We start from the raw sequence: 17,567 nt of genomic DNA, 5'->3' as shown, positions 1-17,567 counted from the left end.
CTGTCAGGGCATCTCATGCGATTGCATGGGAATTGCACTGAGAAGCCATGCGATCGCATGGCAGTCAGGTTTTAGAAACATTCTATAAATTGGCCAGTTTGCTCGACGTACACACACACATATTCTATATCTTACTCCCTCTGTTATATTTATTATTTATATTATTATTATTATTATTATTAATCTTATTATTATTATTATTATTATTATTATTATTATAATTATTATTATTATTATTATTATTATTATTATTATTATTATTATTAAGATTAATATTATTATTAATCTTAATATTATTAGTAGTATTATTATTAATTAGTATTATACATAAAATACTACGACGAGGTCATGAGCGTGTCACTTTCAAAACGAGTTCTTAAATTGGTTATAGCTATGGAGGTTATGGGTAATGTTCGTGGGTATTGTTCGCAAGTCAAACCTAGTGTTTATCATCTCTGTTGCATCTACGTACTTTCCTGCAATATTGAATCACAATATTAATACGTGAGCATTCATATCTTATCTTTTATATATTAATATTGTATCCATGTCTAGTGCTCGAGTATATATGTTTATGCATGCTTGTATGCTTTAATATTTTCATTTGATAGTTTATGATGAAACACGAATTTGATACATATGCTACTGATAAAAAGTATATGATATGCATATTTTTGGAAAGCTGGCAAAAAATCAATAACTTTTCATTTAGAAATCGCGTAATTTCGATGAACGAATTTAAAGATATGGTCAACTGAATTATGATTGACGTTAATTGAAATTGCTTTTGAATCTGCAATTGATATTTAAACAACTTGTTTATAAGATTGATAAATTGGATTTTAAATATTACCAGTCGAGTAAATGAATTCTTATATAAGGCACGTCTCCTTTTGTTGAACAGTTGTCAAAACTGATTGTTTTATCATATTTTAAAGCCTTATAAAAACTATAGTTTAATTTTACAAGAATTGGGAAACTATGAGAAATGTTAAAATATTTCGATTGCCATGATCATTCAACTATTGTATTGAGTCAGATTGACTTTTTGAAATGACTTTTGATAACTTTTGTATGTCGATCTCGAGCATTAGGATTGTGATACACGACCAGACCTAGCTTGTTAGACATTTATTGACCAACATATGTTCTCTTGGTTGAGATCTACGGTTATTTGGTATTCTGAGTTTCGGTCACATTTTGGTGAACGACTTTATGTGCTGCTAAGGTGAGTTTCATTTGCTCCCTTTTTAAATGATTTTGCAATATATATTTTTGGGCTGAGAATACATGCACTTTATTTTAAAAACAATGGACACAAGTACATACTAAATTCTATACTGAGTTGAACCGAAAATCCTTTAGCTTTGGTAACTAGTAACTGCTGGTTATAAGAACTGGTGGGCGCGAGTAGTAGTATATGGATCCATAGGGCTTGATATCCCCATCCGAGCTAGAGCGCTAGCCTTTTAACGGACGTATGCTATTTGAGAAGCGTACATGTTGGTTTGCGTGTATTATTAAGATGATTATACAAAAGGTACAAATTATATATACGTTAAGTTTAGTTACCAGGGTGCTCAATTTCGTAGAATATTTTGATAAACGTTTCTGGATGAAACAACTGAAAACTTGTGATACACCTTTATATACAGATTATACGAAACATTAAAACTATGAACTCACCAACCTTTGTGTTGACACTTGTTAGCATATTTATTCTCAGGTTCCCTAGAAGTCTTCCGCTGTTGCTTATATGTTATACAAGATATGTGCATGGAGTCATACATGCTTTATTCGAGAAAACGTTGCATTCACAAATCATCACCATCTATCTTATTTTGATTACATTGTCAATGGAAGTATTATTGTAACCTATTATATTACGGTGATTGTCTATATGTAAAAATCATCAGATGTCGAAAACCTTTGATTTAAATATTCATTTATGGTGTGCCTTTTCAAAAGAATGCAATGTTTACAAAACGTATCATATAGAGGTCAAATACCTCGCAATGAAATCGATGAATGACGTGTTCGTCCATATAGATTTGGAGCGATCGTCACAGTATGACAGAGTCTGTGACATCCCAGGTAACACGTTCCCGGTAGCATGATATTATCCGCTTTTCCCGTAGGCGCACGGATTTTTCTTGGCGACCAAAGACGACGAACACTTTCCCAGGAGGTCACCCATCCTGGTAGTGTACTCGTCCGAGCACGCTTAACTGCAGAGTTCTCATGAGATCTGCTGCGCTTATGGTCCTAAAACGCGTCATGCTAGGAAAGGTCTCCACACCCTTATAAGACATGCTTCGTTCTCCCCTCCAACCGATGTGGGACGGATGTAACACGGATGTTACAATCCTCCCCCTAATGGGACACAACGTCCCCGCTGTGCACGTTTGGTCTGGGGCCTGGCTCTGATACCATCTGTGACATCCCAGGTAACACGTTCCCAGTAACATGATATTATCCGCTTTGCCCGTAGGCGCACGGATTTTTCTTTGCGACCAAAGACGACGAACACTTTCCCAGGAGGTCACCCATCCTGGTAGTGCACTCGTCCGAGCACGCTTAACTGCAGAGTTCTCATGAGATCTGCTGCGCTTGTGGTCCCAAAACGCGTCATGCTAGGAAAGGTCTCCACACCCTTATAAGGCATGATTCGTTCTCCTCTCCAACCGATGTGGGACGAATGTAACACGGATGTTACAATAGTCGTAATCAAATGACGTGTATACATCTTGAGGGATATCTCATATGGAAATAGCGTTTTGCATTAAGTGAACGGAATTGATGGTCAACAAAATGCGAATACGTGTAGTCTATATACTCAACAATGTTTTGCTATGAGTAAGTCATGGCCGTTCTCAGTTTCTAGTTTCTCGAGGCTTTAAATCCGAGCATCCATGTCTATAACTTATCCAAATTGGAAATATGCATATAGCCATCAATGTCGTTGCAAAAGCATACATTAGGAAGTCACTCTTTGCTTTCAAAATATGTTTGCACTGCAAGAAAAATAAGGTTTTTCCAATGACGTTTTTGGCAACGACATATTGTCGGGGGCAAAAGGCCTGTAAACGACAAAACTTTGACTTTTTTGACTGAAAAACTTGTCAAGGGCATGTCGTCGGGAAGATTAAATACAATTTTCCGTACAAAGAAAATGGCGCCAAGACATGTTGTCAGTAAGCATTGTTGGCAAAGACATGTCACTGGTAAACACTCTTGCCAAAGACATGTCGTTGGCAAATGTCGTCAGCAAAATCTTTTTTTTCTTGTAGTGTTAAGGTGACAATACGTAAAGGATTCCTCTCATATCATTTCCATCGCATGCCTTTTTCACTGGAAAAAGGCGTTTAAGTACTTATTCTCTACTTTAATGCTTATAAGTAAATGTTTTTCTAACATGCAATAAATTTTTTTGTACGCTTTTTATCGTCACTATAATTAAAGGGTATTTGTTGTGTAGTTTAATGCTCATAAAGTAAATAAATTTGACCGTAAAATACAACACATTAATGCAAATAAATGACACATTAGAAAAATTCTTACTTTTTTTGTTGTTGCTAAAAATGAATACTATATAATGAGTCTTTATCTTGAAAAAAAAAAGAACCAAACAAAGATACAAGCAATAACCGAATAGGCCCATGACTAACAAAAAACGAAGCCTAGCACACCACAAGCCGAACTAAACAACCGAGATATGAGTCGAGAAGCTAAATGCGCTAACCCGAACAATATGTCGAAACAATAAACAAAATCCAGATTAAGACGGAACCAATTAACAGAACCGGTCCGACTAACCGAAAATGACTTACCCGACCACCAATTTACCCCTACGAGATTTAGAACTCGAAATACACCCCGAACCAACATAATTGACTCAAATATAAACAAAAAGAAACATAATTGACTCAAATATAAACAAAAAGAAACATAATTGACTCAAAAACTATATGTAAACATATATACTCTAAATAAAACCAACAATATCATATATACATACATTTCTTTATTATAATAATAACTAGTAGAGGAGCCCTCGCTCCGCGTCGGGACTCCATTTCGGATATAATTTGTTGTGTTTGGTTCGTAAAATTATTTCGTGTTTAATGGTTATGTCGGTTAAACCTATCCCAAGTCGTACGAAAATTTAAAGGCGGTTAAAAATATAGGTGGATTGGTTGGGGAGTTTTATGGAAAATAAAAAAGTTACGATTTGGCCCTTGAACTTTAACTTTAGACCCCTATGGATTTTACATTTTTTACCCTAGAAATTTACATTTGACGCCCTAAAGTTTATAATGGTTCTCAATATTTAGTGTGGTGTCATTGTGGGTACAACCTTTTTGCACGACGTATAAACGATTAAAGCATGGGAAAAAACTATTCATAAAGTCTTTGTCTTTTAGAGATGTAGAGAATAATATATATATATATATATATATATATATATATATATATATATATATATATATATATATATATATATTGTTATAATTCAGTAGGCTTATAACTACCTTTAGTGGTTCTTGACTGTAGAAGGTATATAGAGATAGAGATACTGTAAAACTGAGAAAACAAAGGTTGAACAAAAGGTATGAGTAATTGGTTTTTTATTTATAGAAAAATGTACAATGAGAGTTTGGTGGCATTTGGAATCTAGAGAGAGAGAGTGTTTTTGTTTAACCAAAAAAATACATACCATAAACTCTAACTCAACACACCTATTTATACTCAAAAAAATATACTATGCAATATCTATAATAATAATAAAATTATCATCCAATTATTACTTTTATAACACTCCCCCTTGGATGATAATTTTATTAGTGAATAACTAGTACTGCCTCGTTAAAAACCTTGCTAAAGAAAACCCTTTGGGATAAAACTTTAGCTAAGGGAAAAAGAGTGCAGCATAGAGTTGACTCCCCCTCAAGTAGGCAACGCCTGAGTTGTTACATCTTCTGAACATGCCTCATGTCAATATTATGAACGTGTGTTCTGAAAATAGCAGTTGGAAGTGATTTGGTGAAAAGGTCAGCAGAGTTTTTGCTGGACTGAACATATCTCATTTCAATCTGGTTGTCCTTAATGAGATTTTGAGTGTATGAGAAAAATCTAGGGGGTATGTGTTTTGTTCGGTCACTTTTGATATACCCTTCTTTCATCTGTGTTATGCAAGCTACATTATCTTCATAGATAGTTGTTGAACTTTTATTGCGTTCTAGCCCACAAGAATCAGTAATGAGTTGTGTCATTGATCTCAACCAAAAACATTCCCGACTGGCTTCATGTAATGCAATTACTTCGGCATGATTTGATGATGTTGCAACAAGTGTTTGTTTTTGAGAACGTCATGATATTGCGGTGCCTCCATTTAGGAATACATATCCAGTTTGAGATTTAGCTTTATGTAGATCGGATAAATAATCTGCATCTGTATAACCAAACAAATCTTGTTTCGAGTTGTTAGAATAAAATAATTATAAATCAGTAGTTCCCCGAAGGTATCAAACTATTTGTTTGATCCCATTCCAATGTCTTTTGGTAGGGGCTGAGCTGAACCTTGTCAACAAATTAACTGCAAAAGAAATATCAGATCTTGTATAATCTATAAGATACATAAGAACCTCAATTGCACTAAAATATAGAACTTCCGATCTGTTAAAATTTTCATGATCTTCGCAGGGATGAAATAGATCAGTGTCAATATTGAGTGATCTAACAACAATGAGTTTGTCTTTAAAAAAAATGTTTTAAAATCTTTTCGGTATAAGTTGTTTGATGTACAAGTAAACCATTAGGCATATGCTCAATTTGCAATCCAAGGTAATATTTGGTTTTTTCAAGATCTTTCATTTCAAAATAATTCTTTAGAAGTTGAATGATTTCATAGATCTCTTTATTTGTTCATATGATGTTAAGAACATTGACATAAACAACTACGATCTCATATCCGAACATTGTTTTTATAAAACATACGTGCAAAATAAGTTTATATTTATACCCTTTTTTTTTATCAAGTAGTCATTTAATCGGTTATACCACATACGTCCCGTTTGTATAAACCCACTTAGAAATCTTTGTGATTTAATGGAATATATTCCCTTGGGTTTTACATTAGATGCTTATGATACCTTAACCCTTTAGGTATATTCATATATATCACTATTAAGTGATCCATACAGATAAGTAGTAACAACATTAATGAGATGCATTTAAATAACTACCAGGTTGATTAAGTATCTAATAAGTAATTGTTTCCATTACAGGAGGATAATTTTTTCTCCTAATTCATTTCTGGTCTTTGTGGGAAATATTGAGTTACAAGTCTAGTTTTGCCTTGTAACTTCATTTGCACATTTCTTTTCGGATAAAAATTCATTTGTATCCCATACATTTCACATCTTTAAAAGTGATAACGATTGATCCGAAAACTTTTCTTTTATCGAGCGATTCTAATTCAGCTCTTATTGCTCCTTTCCATTGAGCTCAATCATGTCCATTTTGTATATTCAATGAGAGATTTTAGTTCCAGATCATCATCTTTATTCATGATGTCATTGTAACATTATATGAAAATATCTCATAGAGATTTTAGTTTCATTTCGGTTCCATAATATTGCATAATTTATCGCAATTTTAGTATTTACATTTATCAATATCCTCTGCAGAAGGAATATTGATTTGTGGTTCTTCTTGAACACTTTCTCTTACCTCATTATCAGCTGATTTTCTTTTTCGAGGATTTTTATCTTCGGAACCAATTGATCTTCCACGTTTGATGCGTGGCAAAGACTCAACAGTGACATTATTACCAGCTTTTGGAATTTCAGTTCGAGCTGGAGCATTTATCGCTGGTATATATGATTTAGTCACTTTTTTATATCTGTAAATGCATAAAGTAATTAATTTGCAAGTTCTTGCATATGCATTATTTTTTGAACTTTCGTTTCACATTCTTTTGTGCGAGTTCAATATACCTTAATTGATGTTCACATCATGAAGCATCATTTTATTTTTTATTTTTATTTCTCCCCTTAATCTAGGGAATAATGTTTTATTAAAATGACAATCAGCAAAACGTGCTGTAAAAACATCACCCATCATGGGTTCAATATATCTTATGATTGAAGATGTTTTATATCCAAAATATATTATCATCTTTCTTTGAAGAACCATTTTATTGTGTTGTGGTGATACAATTGGAACATACACTGCACAACCAATGTTTTAAGGTAGAAAATATTTGGCTCTTGGCCAAAATCAAGTATTAAGTGAAAATATTTACGACTTCCACATGGTATAATGCGAATTAATGTCGCAGCATGTAAATTTACATGTCCACATATAAATATTGAGAGATTTGTACTCATTATCAATTGTCTAGTTATTAGCTGTAAGCGTTTATCTATTGATTCAGCTAAACCAATTTTGTGTATGCACATGAGCAACTGGATGTTCAACAACAATCCCTGTAGATATATAATGATCATTAAATGCTTGAGATGTTAACTCACCAGCATTATCAAGTCTCATCCTTTTAATGGTGTAATCAGAATAATGTGTTCTCAATTTAATAATTTGTGCAAGAAACTTTGCAAATGCCATATTACGGCTTGATAACATACAAATATGAGACCATCCGCTAGATGCGTCTATTAGAACCATGAAATATCAAAATGGTTCACATGATGGATGAATTGGTTCATATATCTTACCTTGAATTCTTTCAAGAAACATTTGTGATTCTTTTTCACAATATACTTTTCATTAATCACCATATGTGCTTTCCATTAATCACCATATGTTTTTTTTTTTTTTTTTTTTTTTTTTATAAATCACCATATGTGTTTTTTTTTATCATATATCCTTTTCACCATATACGCTTTTAATCATATGCGCTGTGTTTTTTACCATATGCGCTTTTAATCATATGCGATTTTCATCATATGCGTTGTGCTTTTCATCATATTCGTTTTTTTATCATATGCGCTTATCATATGCGATGCGCTTTTTATCATATGCGCTTTTTTATGTGAATAGTAAATTAATTAATTTCGTTTTACTATTCATATGAATTAATTTAGATTTACTATTTTGTTAATTGAGTAATATATATATACATCATATACTTGTGACTCCGAAGGCTCAAATGAATTTGACCATATAGTTATACGTTGTACCTTGCACATTAATTTTCAGTAGAAGCTTTAGATGCATATTATTTTCAGTAGAAGCTTTAGATGCACTTTTTTTTTTTTAATCACCAAATACCACAAACACTTTGTTTGCGTTTGTTCATAGTCATCAATGAAAACCATTTTCTTTAATTTTATTTTATACAATAAAATTAACGCATCATTATTCTTTTCAAAAACAATAATCTATTGTTATTGTTCACTTGTGCCATGTTTAACAACAAAAGTCAACAACCTCTGTCTTGTTTGTTGTGGCAACCAAAAACAACCTTTGCTTTTGTTACCGAGAATCCAAGACCAAAAAAACAATTAATTTTTAATTAATCTTTTATCAAAACCATAAATGATTTTATTGATCTACGTTGATATGGCCATAAAGAATTGACGGCTGACCTACTTTTGTAAGTGTATTTCGGCTATCATCCCGAAAACGCACAACGACCTTTTTTTTTTTTTTTATGAACTATTTGTTTCATATCTAGCTTAGGCAATTATTGTGAACATTTGGTCCCTATAAGAGCATTTATTTTTTAGACTTTTAGTTGATTTGTACTTGTCACAATTAGGGATAGCACCCGCGGGTCGTGGATGCGGATCCATTGGATCCATCACCCGTACCCGCGGATTTTTTTTAAGAGACATCCAATTGAACCCTTGTTCGTTGAAACAATTTGACTATATTTTTACTCCCCATTATTAAACGGGCCATTTTGATGCACACTCTTAAAAAAATAATTTGTTTTTTAAGTTTTATTATTCAACCTCCTTTTTTCAACGGTCACGTTTTTAACAAAACATTTGACAAGTTTGGAAAAAAGTTTTTTATTGATTATCATCAAAAGTTTTCTATTGTCACTCTACTGGATGGAATTATGGCATACAACCAAAATTGCAACCCAACACTACATAAGAACAAAAAGGTTGTTTTTAATTAACATATGTATATGTGTTAAACTCGGAATAATAATAACTTATTTTAGAAAATTAACATAAGACATGTTGAAACATTTTTGTCACATTTAGCTCATCAAGTCTAATACTTATCATTGATAGATTTTATCACGTCTAGGAGATGTTTACTTTTTTCTTGTATTAAGTCCTACTTTCATTTACCTTTGTTTGGAAAAAAGTTTTTTTTTTTTACTTTGCTTTCCCCTTTTCTGTAAAACTCATTTAAACACTTTCTTTGTTTTTTTTTTTTTAAAAAAAACTTCCTTTTTTTTTACGTTACCCGTAAATTATAAATATATAAAAAAAACTTTTTGTTTAAATTTTTTTTCTAGTTTTTAAAAGGCCACTTGACCAATTTTTTAATTCTTTCACAACACCTGATATCGTGATCGTGACCTTTCACCAAAGCAAGAGATATTCTTGATAAACTAAACACGGACTCGTGTTTGAAATTGTCGGCCACAAAAAAATTCATTTGATAAAAGTATATATATTTTTTTTAGTTATAGAAGGAGACCACTTCATTTTCAATACTTCATTTTTGACAAAAAACTATTCCATTTTACCATCCCCTTTTTTTTTCTTACTTTAACTTTTAAGATATACTTTTAATAAAAATACAAACTACTTTTTCTTATTTTAACTTTTAAGATTTACTTTTAATAAAAATACAAACTACTTTTTGTATTTTAACTTTTAAGATTTACTTTTAATAAAAGTACAAACTACTTTTTCTTATTTTAACTTTTAAGATTTACTTTTAATAAAAATACAAACTATTTTTTTATTTTAACTTTTAAAATTATAAATTTAAGAATAAACATTAGTATGCATGAAATAAATAATGATTAATTGCATAAGTAATCATAAATGTTAGATAACATATAAAGACCCCGTCGTATTCGTATTGATCGGAATTAATCTCGACCCATGGTACCGTGTTGTCAAATGACGTGTTGCGTACATAAAGTACCGTGTTGTCAAATGACGTGTTGCGTACAATCATGAGGTCTTATTAACATAAATATAAATGTTAGTGAAGTTAATAAGAGTTAGATTACAGAAAATATAATTCAGGTGGTATAACCGACCATATATAACTTAAATAACATAAATATAAATGTTAGTGAAGTTAGTAAAAGTTAGATTACAGAAATATAATTCAGGTGGTATAACCGACCATATATAACTTAAATAACATAAATATAAATGTTAGTGAAGTTAGTAAAAGTTAGATTACAGAAATATAATTCAGGTGGTATAACCGACCATATATAACTTAAATAACATAAATATAAATGTTAGTAGTCCAAAATTTGATATAAATATAAATGTTATTAATAATTTCATACCTTGATTAGTGATTCGTGATCGTTTGAGATATCTTTTAATTACACTAAGCTTTTCGTGCTGATAACGTGTTATAATTCAGTAGGCTTATAACTACCTTTAGTGGTTCTTGACTGTAGAAGGTATATAGAGATAGAGATACTGTAAAACTGAGAAAACAAAGGTTGAACAAAAGGTATGAGTAATTGGTTTTTTATTTATAGAAAAATGTACAATGAGAGTTTGGTGGCATTTGGAATCTAGAGAGAGAGAGTGTTTTTGTTTAACCAAAAAAATACATACCATAAACTCTAACTCAACACACCTATTTATACTCAAAAAAATATACTATGCAATATCTATAATAATAATAAAATTATCATCCAATTATTACTTTTATAACATATATATATATATATAATGAGTTACGTAGTTAATTTATAATAAGAAAAAAAATTAAACAATAATAAAGTGAAAAATTATGTGGTTGATTTAATAATAATAATAATAATAATAATAATAATAATAATAATAATAATAATAATAATAATAATAATAATATTGAATAGTTGTTAGTTAGTAAAAATTATGGGATCGATTTATAATGAATGAGAAGTGGAATGGTTAAAGTATAAAATGTGAAAACTACTGGTAAGTTTGTAAAAACTATAAAGTTAAGTGTTATAAAGGACGGGATTGAATTGTGAAAATATAAAATGTTTTGAGGAGTGTTTGTGAAACTATTGAGGACTACTATTAATTTGCTCTATATCATTTAGATATATAGAGTAATGTTGGATTTTTTGTATGAGACAGGATGAAAGGTGAAAGGTCTACAACACCTTGGAAAAACATTTGTGGGTAAGTTTTAAAAAAATAAAAGTGTAAATAATATGGAGGGTGGGGTTGAATTGTAAAAAAATAAAAAGTTTGGTGTAGGTTTGTGAAGGGTATGAACTATTCTATTCATTTACTCTATATCATTTAGATATATAAGAAGAGTAAAGAGTAATATATCAATATAAATAAATAAATGTATAATACGGAGTATAATATATGAGTCCAAGTTTATAATTGAATTTTTCGTATTCGGTTTTGAGTCCAAGAATAGATAGACCCGGCCCCGGCCCTCGGCCCGATTGCATCCTACTTGCAATGCAAGTACTCCGTACAGTATAATAAGCTTTCAAAAAGCGAAAGAACTAAACCCTATTCCAACGTCTTCTCTTCATTATTCGTGATCCTAACCGTTTCCGGCCAAACCACCATCGTGGCTGCTTCAAAGGTTGTTACTTGTTTTTCCACATCGTATTAGTAAATGTAATGTAATGCAATGTTTATCTTGTAGTCTATTGGATTATTTGTATTGCTTTAAATCATAAACTTATTATTGCTTATTAAAATTTTGAAAATCCAATTAAGCTGATGATAAGCTCGTAAAGGCGTTGAAATTGAGCTTATTGGCTGATAAAATTTTAATGTTGTTAATTATCTGTAATATGCTGCTGTTTGATAACAATGTGTAATGTGTAATTTTAATTTTATTTGATTTTGAATTTTTCTGGTTTATGATTTTGGTTGCTTATGAATTCTAAATTTGTTTACCTTGAATCTAATAATTGCATACTATAGAATGTTCATGTTCATATTATTTATAAGATGTATAATACGACATGCGAAATAAGAGATTGTTTTATATGTTGATTAAAATTAAAATAAAAGACTCTAACATATGTGCATTTTGTTTCTGATATCCAGAATATTTGATTTTGAATCGAATACACACTCATAGGGTTCATTGTTAATGATGGAGCTAAAGCTGCTCATTGCTTCAGATGAGACACCTCCTCTATGGGTCCTTGCTGTCGCTCGCCTTGCTGGGGTTTCGCTCGCTGTTGATCGGACTCTCACGCCAGCCTCAGAGCCGGTTCTCGTCCTAACCGACGGGTAAATTATAATAATTTGCAGAAAATATATATCTTAACATTTGACTGAAAAAGAGAAAATCATAATAGTTATATGGCCTCTTTTATGTGGTTTCTATAATTTTGAGTTACTGCAAATTCTTCTCTGTTGCTATTGTGTTATTTATTAAACTAGATGGAGGTCCGGAGTAGCCCACTCCGTTGGGCCTGATAATCGGGATGTAAAACTGTATAAAAAAAAAAAAAAGACGAAATAGGTGATGTTGTGATGACATCACCCCCGAGTACTATTCATTGGGGTTGGCTAATATACTTATTATAATTATAATTATAAATATAAATTATTATGATATCAATAATGATGATATTCAGCTTGTATTCACTCAATAATTTCATTATTACAGGATAAAACTGAGAGGAACAACTACTATTATTCGGTACCTTTGTCGTACATCAACAAGTATTCCCAACTTGTACGAGCGAGATGCTGCTATTGAAACTGGGCAGGTGAATCATCTTTTATGTTTATATATGTATAAACTAAATACTAATATTTTTTCATTTTTTCAATTTTTTTTTTTTTTTTGTTTCAAGAATTAATAGAATTTTTTTTTTCTTATCATCTTTTTTTGTAGATTGACGAGTGGCTTGAGTATGCCCCTATTTTTTCTTCGGGTTTTGAATACGAGGGGGCATGTAAGTATGTCGATGAATATTTGCTGCACCACACTTTCTTGGTTGGTAACAGTTTATCAGTTGCAGATGTAGTTATTTGGTCATATCTAACAGGTATATATACATACTTGTTCACTATTTCTTTCATTATCTATTTATCTGTAAACATGGCAATATGGGTTGGTATACCAGGTTTTTTTTTGTTGCTATGGGTCAAAATTAAGAGTGTAGTGGATTAGAAAACTTGAGGAGCAAGTAAGAGGTTTTACTTGAAGAGCAAGTAATTAGCTGGAAATTCTTAAATTAGGAAACTTTTATTAATAATTTATTAGGAAAATTACCAAAGGGCATTTGGCCTAGCGGTATGAGAGGAACCCTTCAACTAAGAGGTTGTGGGTTCAAGCCTCACGTGAGCAGGTTGTGGGTTCAAGCCTCACGTGAGTCAGTGAGATGTAAATATTTGTGATTCCATGTGTAGATTGTAGGTTTGCCTTTCAAAAAAAAAAAAAAAAAAAAAAAATTAGGAAAATTAAATTAATTAAAAATTTAGGGTGTCTAGGTCTATGTATATGGGCACAGTTATGTTATTTTCAATTCAAATTCAATTCTAGCTAATAAATTCTGTGTTTTCTATATAAATCTTTCGCGAATTTCTGTTTAATACGTTTACCTCTTTCGTCTGCAGTGGCTGGTAAGAGGTGGGAAAGTTTATTGAAGTCAACAGAGTATCAAAACTTAGTTAGATGGTACACTTCCATCACTACAGATCATGCTGATGTATTAGATGACATCACTGCAACATATACAAAAAAAAAGGACTCAACAAAAACAAAATCAATCGAAACACAAACCATGAATGCTTCCAATCGACCCGATGTTGATCTGCCCGATGCAGAGATGGGCAAAGTTTGCCTACGGTTCGCACCCGAACCGAGTGGGTATTTACACATTGGGCACGCAAAAGCCGCTTTATTAAATCAGTTCTTTGCTGATAAATACAAAGGTCAACTTAACATTCGCTTTGACGATACGAATCCTTCGAAAGAAAGTAGTGATTTCGTTGACAATATTTTAAAGGATATAAACACTTTGGGTGTTAATTATGAAAAAATTTCATATACGTCGGATCATTTTCCGAAACTTATAGAGATGGCGGAAAAGTTGATAAAAGAGGGAAAAGCGTACGTCGACGATACGCCATGTGAGGAAATGAAGAATGAAAGATGGGACGGTATCGAATCCGCCTGTCGAAACAACACTGTAAACGAAAACATGAACTTATGGAATGAAATGATTTTGGGATCCGAAAGAGGACTAATATGTTGTTTACGAGGGAAATTGGATATGAAAGATCCAAATAAGTCACTACGGGATCCCGTATACTACCGTTGCAATCCAATACCACATCATAGAATCGGGTCGAGGTACAAATTATACCCAACGTATGATTTTGCATGCCCGTTTGTTGATTCTATTGAAGGGATTACTCATGCACTTAGATCTAGTGAGTACCATGATCGAAATGCACAATATTTACGAATCCAAGAGGATATGGGAATTAGGAAGGTTCATATTTATGAATTTAGTCGGTTGAATATGGTGTATACGTTACTTAGTAAACGGATGTTGCGTTGGTTTGTTAAAAACGGGAGAGTTGATGGTTGGGATGATGCGCGTTTCCCAACGGTTCAAGGAATTGTGCGTAGAGGTCTACAAATCGATGCATTGATACAATTCGTACTTGATCAAGTAACTGTTTTTTCCCTTGACTTTTATTTTTGAAATAAGATAATTTATTTTTTAAATTTTGCTAACGACAGCCTAAACGTTTTAAACTGTTGTGTTACTTATTAATTTACGATGAATGTACAACTGTTTATTGCCCGTTAAGGAGACCCCTAACAGCTGTCGTCAGCAAAAATTTTTATTTTAATAAGATAACTTTTCTTTTTTATGTTGCTCACATTTTTTTTTTTTGTACAGGGGGCATCAAAGAATTTAAATCTTATGGAATGGGATAAACTCTGGAACATGAATAAGAAAATAATCGATCCTGTTTGCCCTAGACATACTGCAATTCATGAAGACCAACGGGTCATGTTGACTTTGTTAAACGGGCCCGAGACTCCATTTGTGCGTATCATACCAAAGCATAAGAAGTACGCGGGTGCTGGGGATAAGGCTACCATTTGCACGAAAAAGATATGGATAGAAAAAGCTGATCTGATAACAAAAGGTGATGTGAGCGATATGTCACCGAACGAGGAAATCACATTGATGGATTGGGGAAATGCAATTGTAAAAGAGATAAAGATGGACTCAGATGGAAACGTAACGGAACTTATTGGCGTTTTGCATCCCGAAGGATCGGTTAAGACGACCAAACGGAAACTTACGTGGTTACCTGTGATTAATGAACTAGTTCCGTTAACTCTGGTGGAGTTCGATTACCTAATCAAGAAAAGGAAGGTATGTTTGTCTTTTTATTCAAAATGGGTGATGGGTCAAAATGGGTAATTCGTTGTACCCAATATTTTTTTTGTTCATAATTGTGTTATCTTTTTTTTTTTTAGTATTTTATTTCTTCTTAAGTATGATTACTAAAGATATATGATCATTGTATAATAATCTTCTATTGAATCTAACATACAATCTGGGTGGCTTTTGACCCATTTGACTTGTTTGTAAAGGTAGATTAGACCTTTAACTACTTAAAGGTGCAAAAGTTACAAAATCCGGTTTTCTTTAAACAAAAAGTTTTATCTTTTTTTTTTTTATTATTTTTTTATTTTTATTTTTTATTGTATGGTTGTATATGAGAAGATGAGTTTGAATATGTTTGTTGATGCAGTTGGAGGAAAATGAGGCTTTCATTTTCGATGATGATAAGGACAAAGATAAGAAGAAGGAGATCATTTCTGCAGCAGTGGTGAAGGAAGATACAAAGTTGGAGAAAAATGGGGATTTTGTCAACAAGAAGAACAAAAATACGAAGAAGGTCACCTTTGCAGACGAGAAGAACGAAGAAGATAAGAAGAACGAAGAAGATAAGGAGAAGAAGAAGAAGGAGATAATTGCAGCAGTGGTGAACGAAGATACGAAGAAGGAGATTGCAGCAATTGGGGATTCAAATATGAGATATTTGAAACGAGGAGACATAATCCAACTCGAGAGAAAAGGTTACTTTCGATGCGATGTTCCGTTAATCCCGCCTTTTAAAAAAGTTGTGCTTTATGCTATCCCAGATGGCAGGCAGATCGGTACGGGTACCAAACCAAACAATACCAAAATTGAAATTGCTCAAATTAAAGAACCGAATGCCGAATCAAACTAAGAAAGCGGGTTTGGTACTGCTACCGGTACCAGTATTTTTGGTATAGAACCGTGTGGAATCAAATTTGAGCTTTATTTTTGTTTTTTGTGATTCAGACAGTAAATAGAGAATTTATCTTGCTCTCGATTTGTGTGGTTTTCAGTATTGGTACGGTTTCGATTTTCTGGATTTTTCTAACCCCTAAGGAAAATCAGCTAAACATCTTTTGATATGTATATTGAAATTTTTAAAATCGTTTAGGTGTTCATTACAACTATCTACTGGTAACATGTTGATAATTAGATTGTGAAACTAGTTTTGATTGGTTAATGCTTCTCTTTTTTCCTTCTAATTAAACTGCCATTAGCTTAAACCTAGCTCATGTTTTGCATCTTTTTAGAAGATTCTTGTTTCGTGATGATAATTAATTTATCACTCTATAAGAAAGATATATACCTCAATCAGTTTTTCTTTTTCATCAAACTTATTACAAAATCTTCATTTTGATCACTTCTTATCTTTTGTCAAACCACACCATAGTAGTGACAATTAGAACTTGATCTACCTTGACTACCCACCAAATATACCACACCATAATCAACGTAATGGGTAGGGATGGCAATGGATCGGATATGGATCGGGTGAGGCCGTATCCATATCCATTTCCATTTATTTTTTTTACTTTTCATCCATCCCTATCCATATCCTTCGGGTGAAGCGGGTTAATGGATAATTATCCATATCCGTTTAAATTTATTTTATTTTAACAATTATAAGCGGTGGTTCACTATATACGATCAAAAATAATATTTTTAATAGTTTATGCGACCGAAAATCACATTTTACTAATCTATATAACAAATATTCAATAGATAACCTATTAAACGTGTAAAGATATCGACATGTAAGTTGCTTACTTTTAGTTACATGGAATCACATTTGAACCACCAAAGTACGATAAATACATTTGATTATTTAAACAAAACAAAATATAAGAAGAAAGTTATATTTTTAGAGAAAATATAAAGAAAGATGAATATGAATATAATTAATGAACTATCACTACATAAATGATACTAATTTGAGTGCTAAATTTATATATTTAGTTATTTCGGGTGAAAGCGGGTTCATCCATGGATGAAATTTTTTCATCCACAT

General features: G+C 32.0%; 1 protein-coding gene across 2 annotated transcripts; it reads left to right on the top strand.

Annotated features, from left to right (window-relative positions):
- Window positions 1–12,303: 12,303 nt before the first annotated feature.
- Window positions 12,304–16,453, top strand: LOC139877635 (glutamate--tRNA ligase, cytoplasmic-like). 2 transcript variants are annotated; one of them, XM_071865061.1, is made up of 7 exons: window positions 12,304–12,443; window positions 12,826–12,928; window positions 13,057–13,210; window positions 13,782–14,845; window positions 15,080–15,565; window positions 16,044–16,094; window positions 16,203–16,453. In XM_071865061.1, the coding sequence occupies exons 1-7, from the start codon at window positions 12,304–12,306 to the stop codon at window positions 16,428–16,430; spliced, it is 2,226 nt and encodes a 741-aa protein (XP_071721162.1). In that variant the 3' UTR covers window positions 16,431–16,453. The 2 variants fall into 2 exon arrangements, with proteins under 2 accessions (XP_071721162.1, XP_071721163.1); XM_071865062.1 differs by lacking the exons at window positions 12,304–12,443; window positions 12,826–12,928; window positions 13,057–13,210 and having other exon boundaries at window positions 13,893–14,845; window positions 15,948–16,453.
- Window positions 16,454–17,567: the final 1,114 nt, after the last annotated feature.

This window comes from Rutidosis leptorrhynchoides, chromosome 11 (genome assembly GCF_046630445.1).
Source record: "Rutidosis leptorrhynchoides isolate AG116_Rl617_1_P2 chromosome 11, CSIRO_AGI_Rlap_v1, whole genome shotgun sequence".
Classification (NCBI taxonomy): Eukaryota; Viridiplantae; Streptophyta; class Magnoliopsida; order Asterales; family Asteraceae; genus Rutidosis; species Rutidosis leptorrhynchoides.
This window is presented reverse-complemented; position numbering and strand designations above follow the sequence as displayed.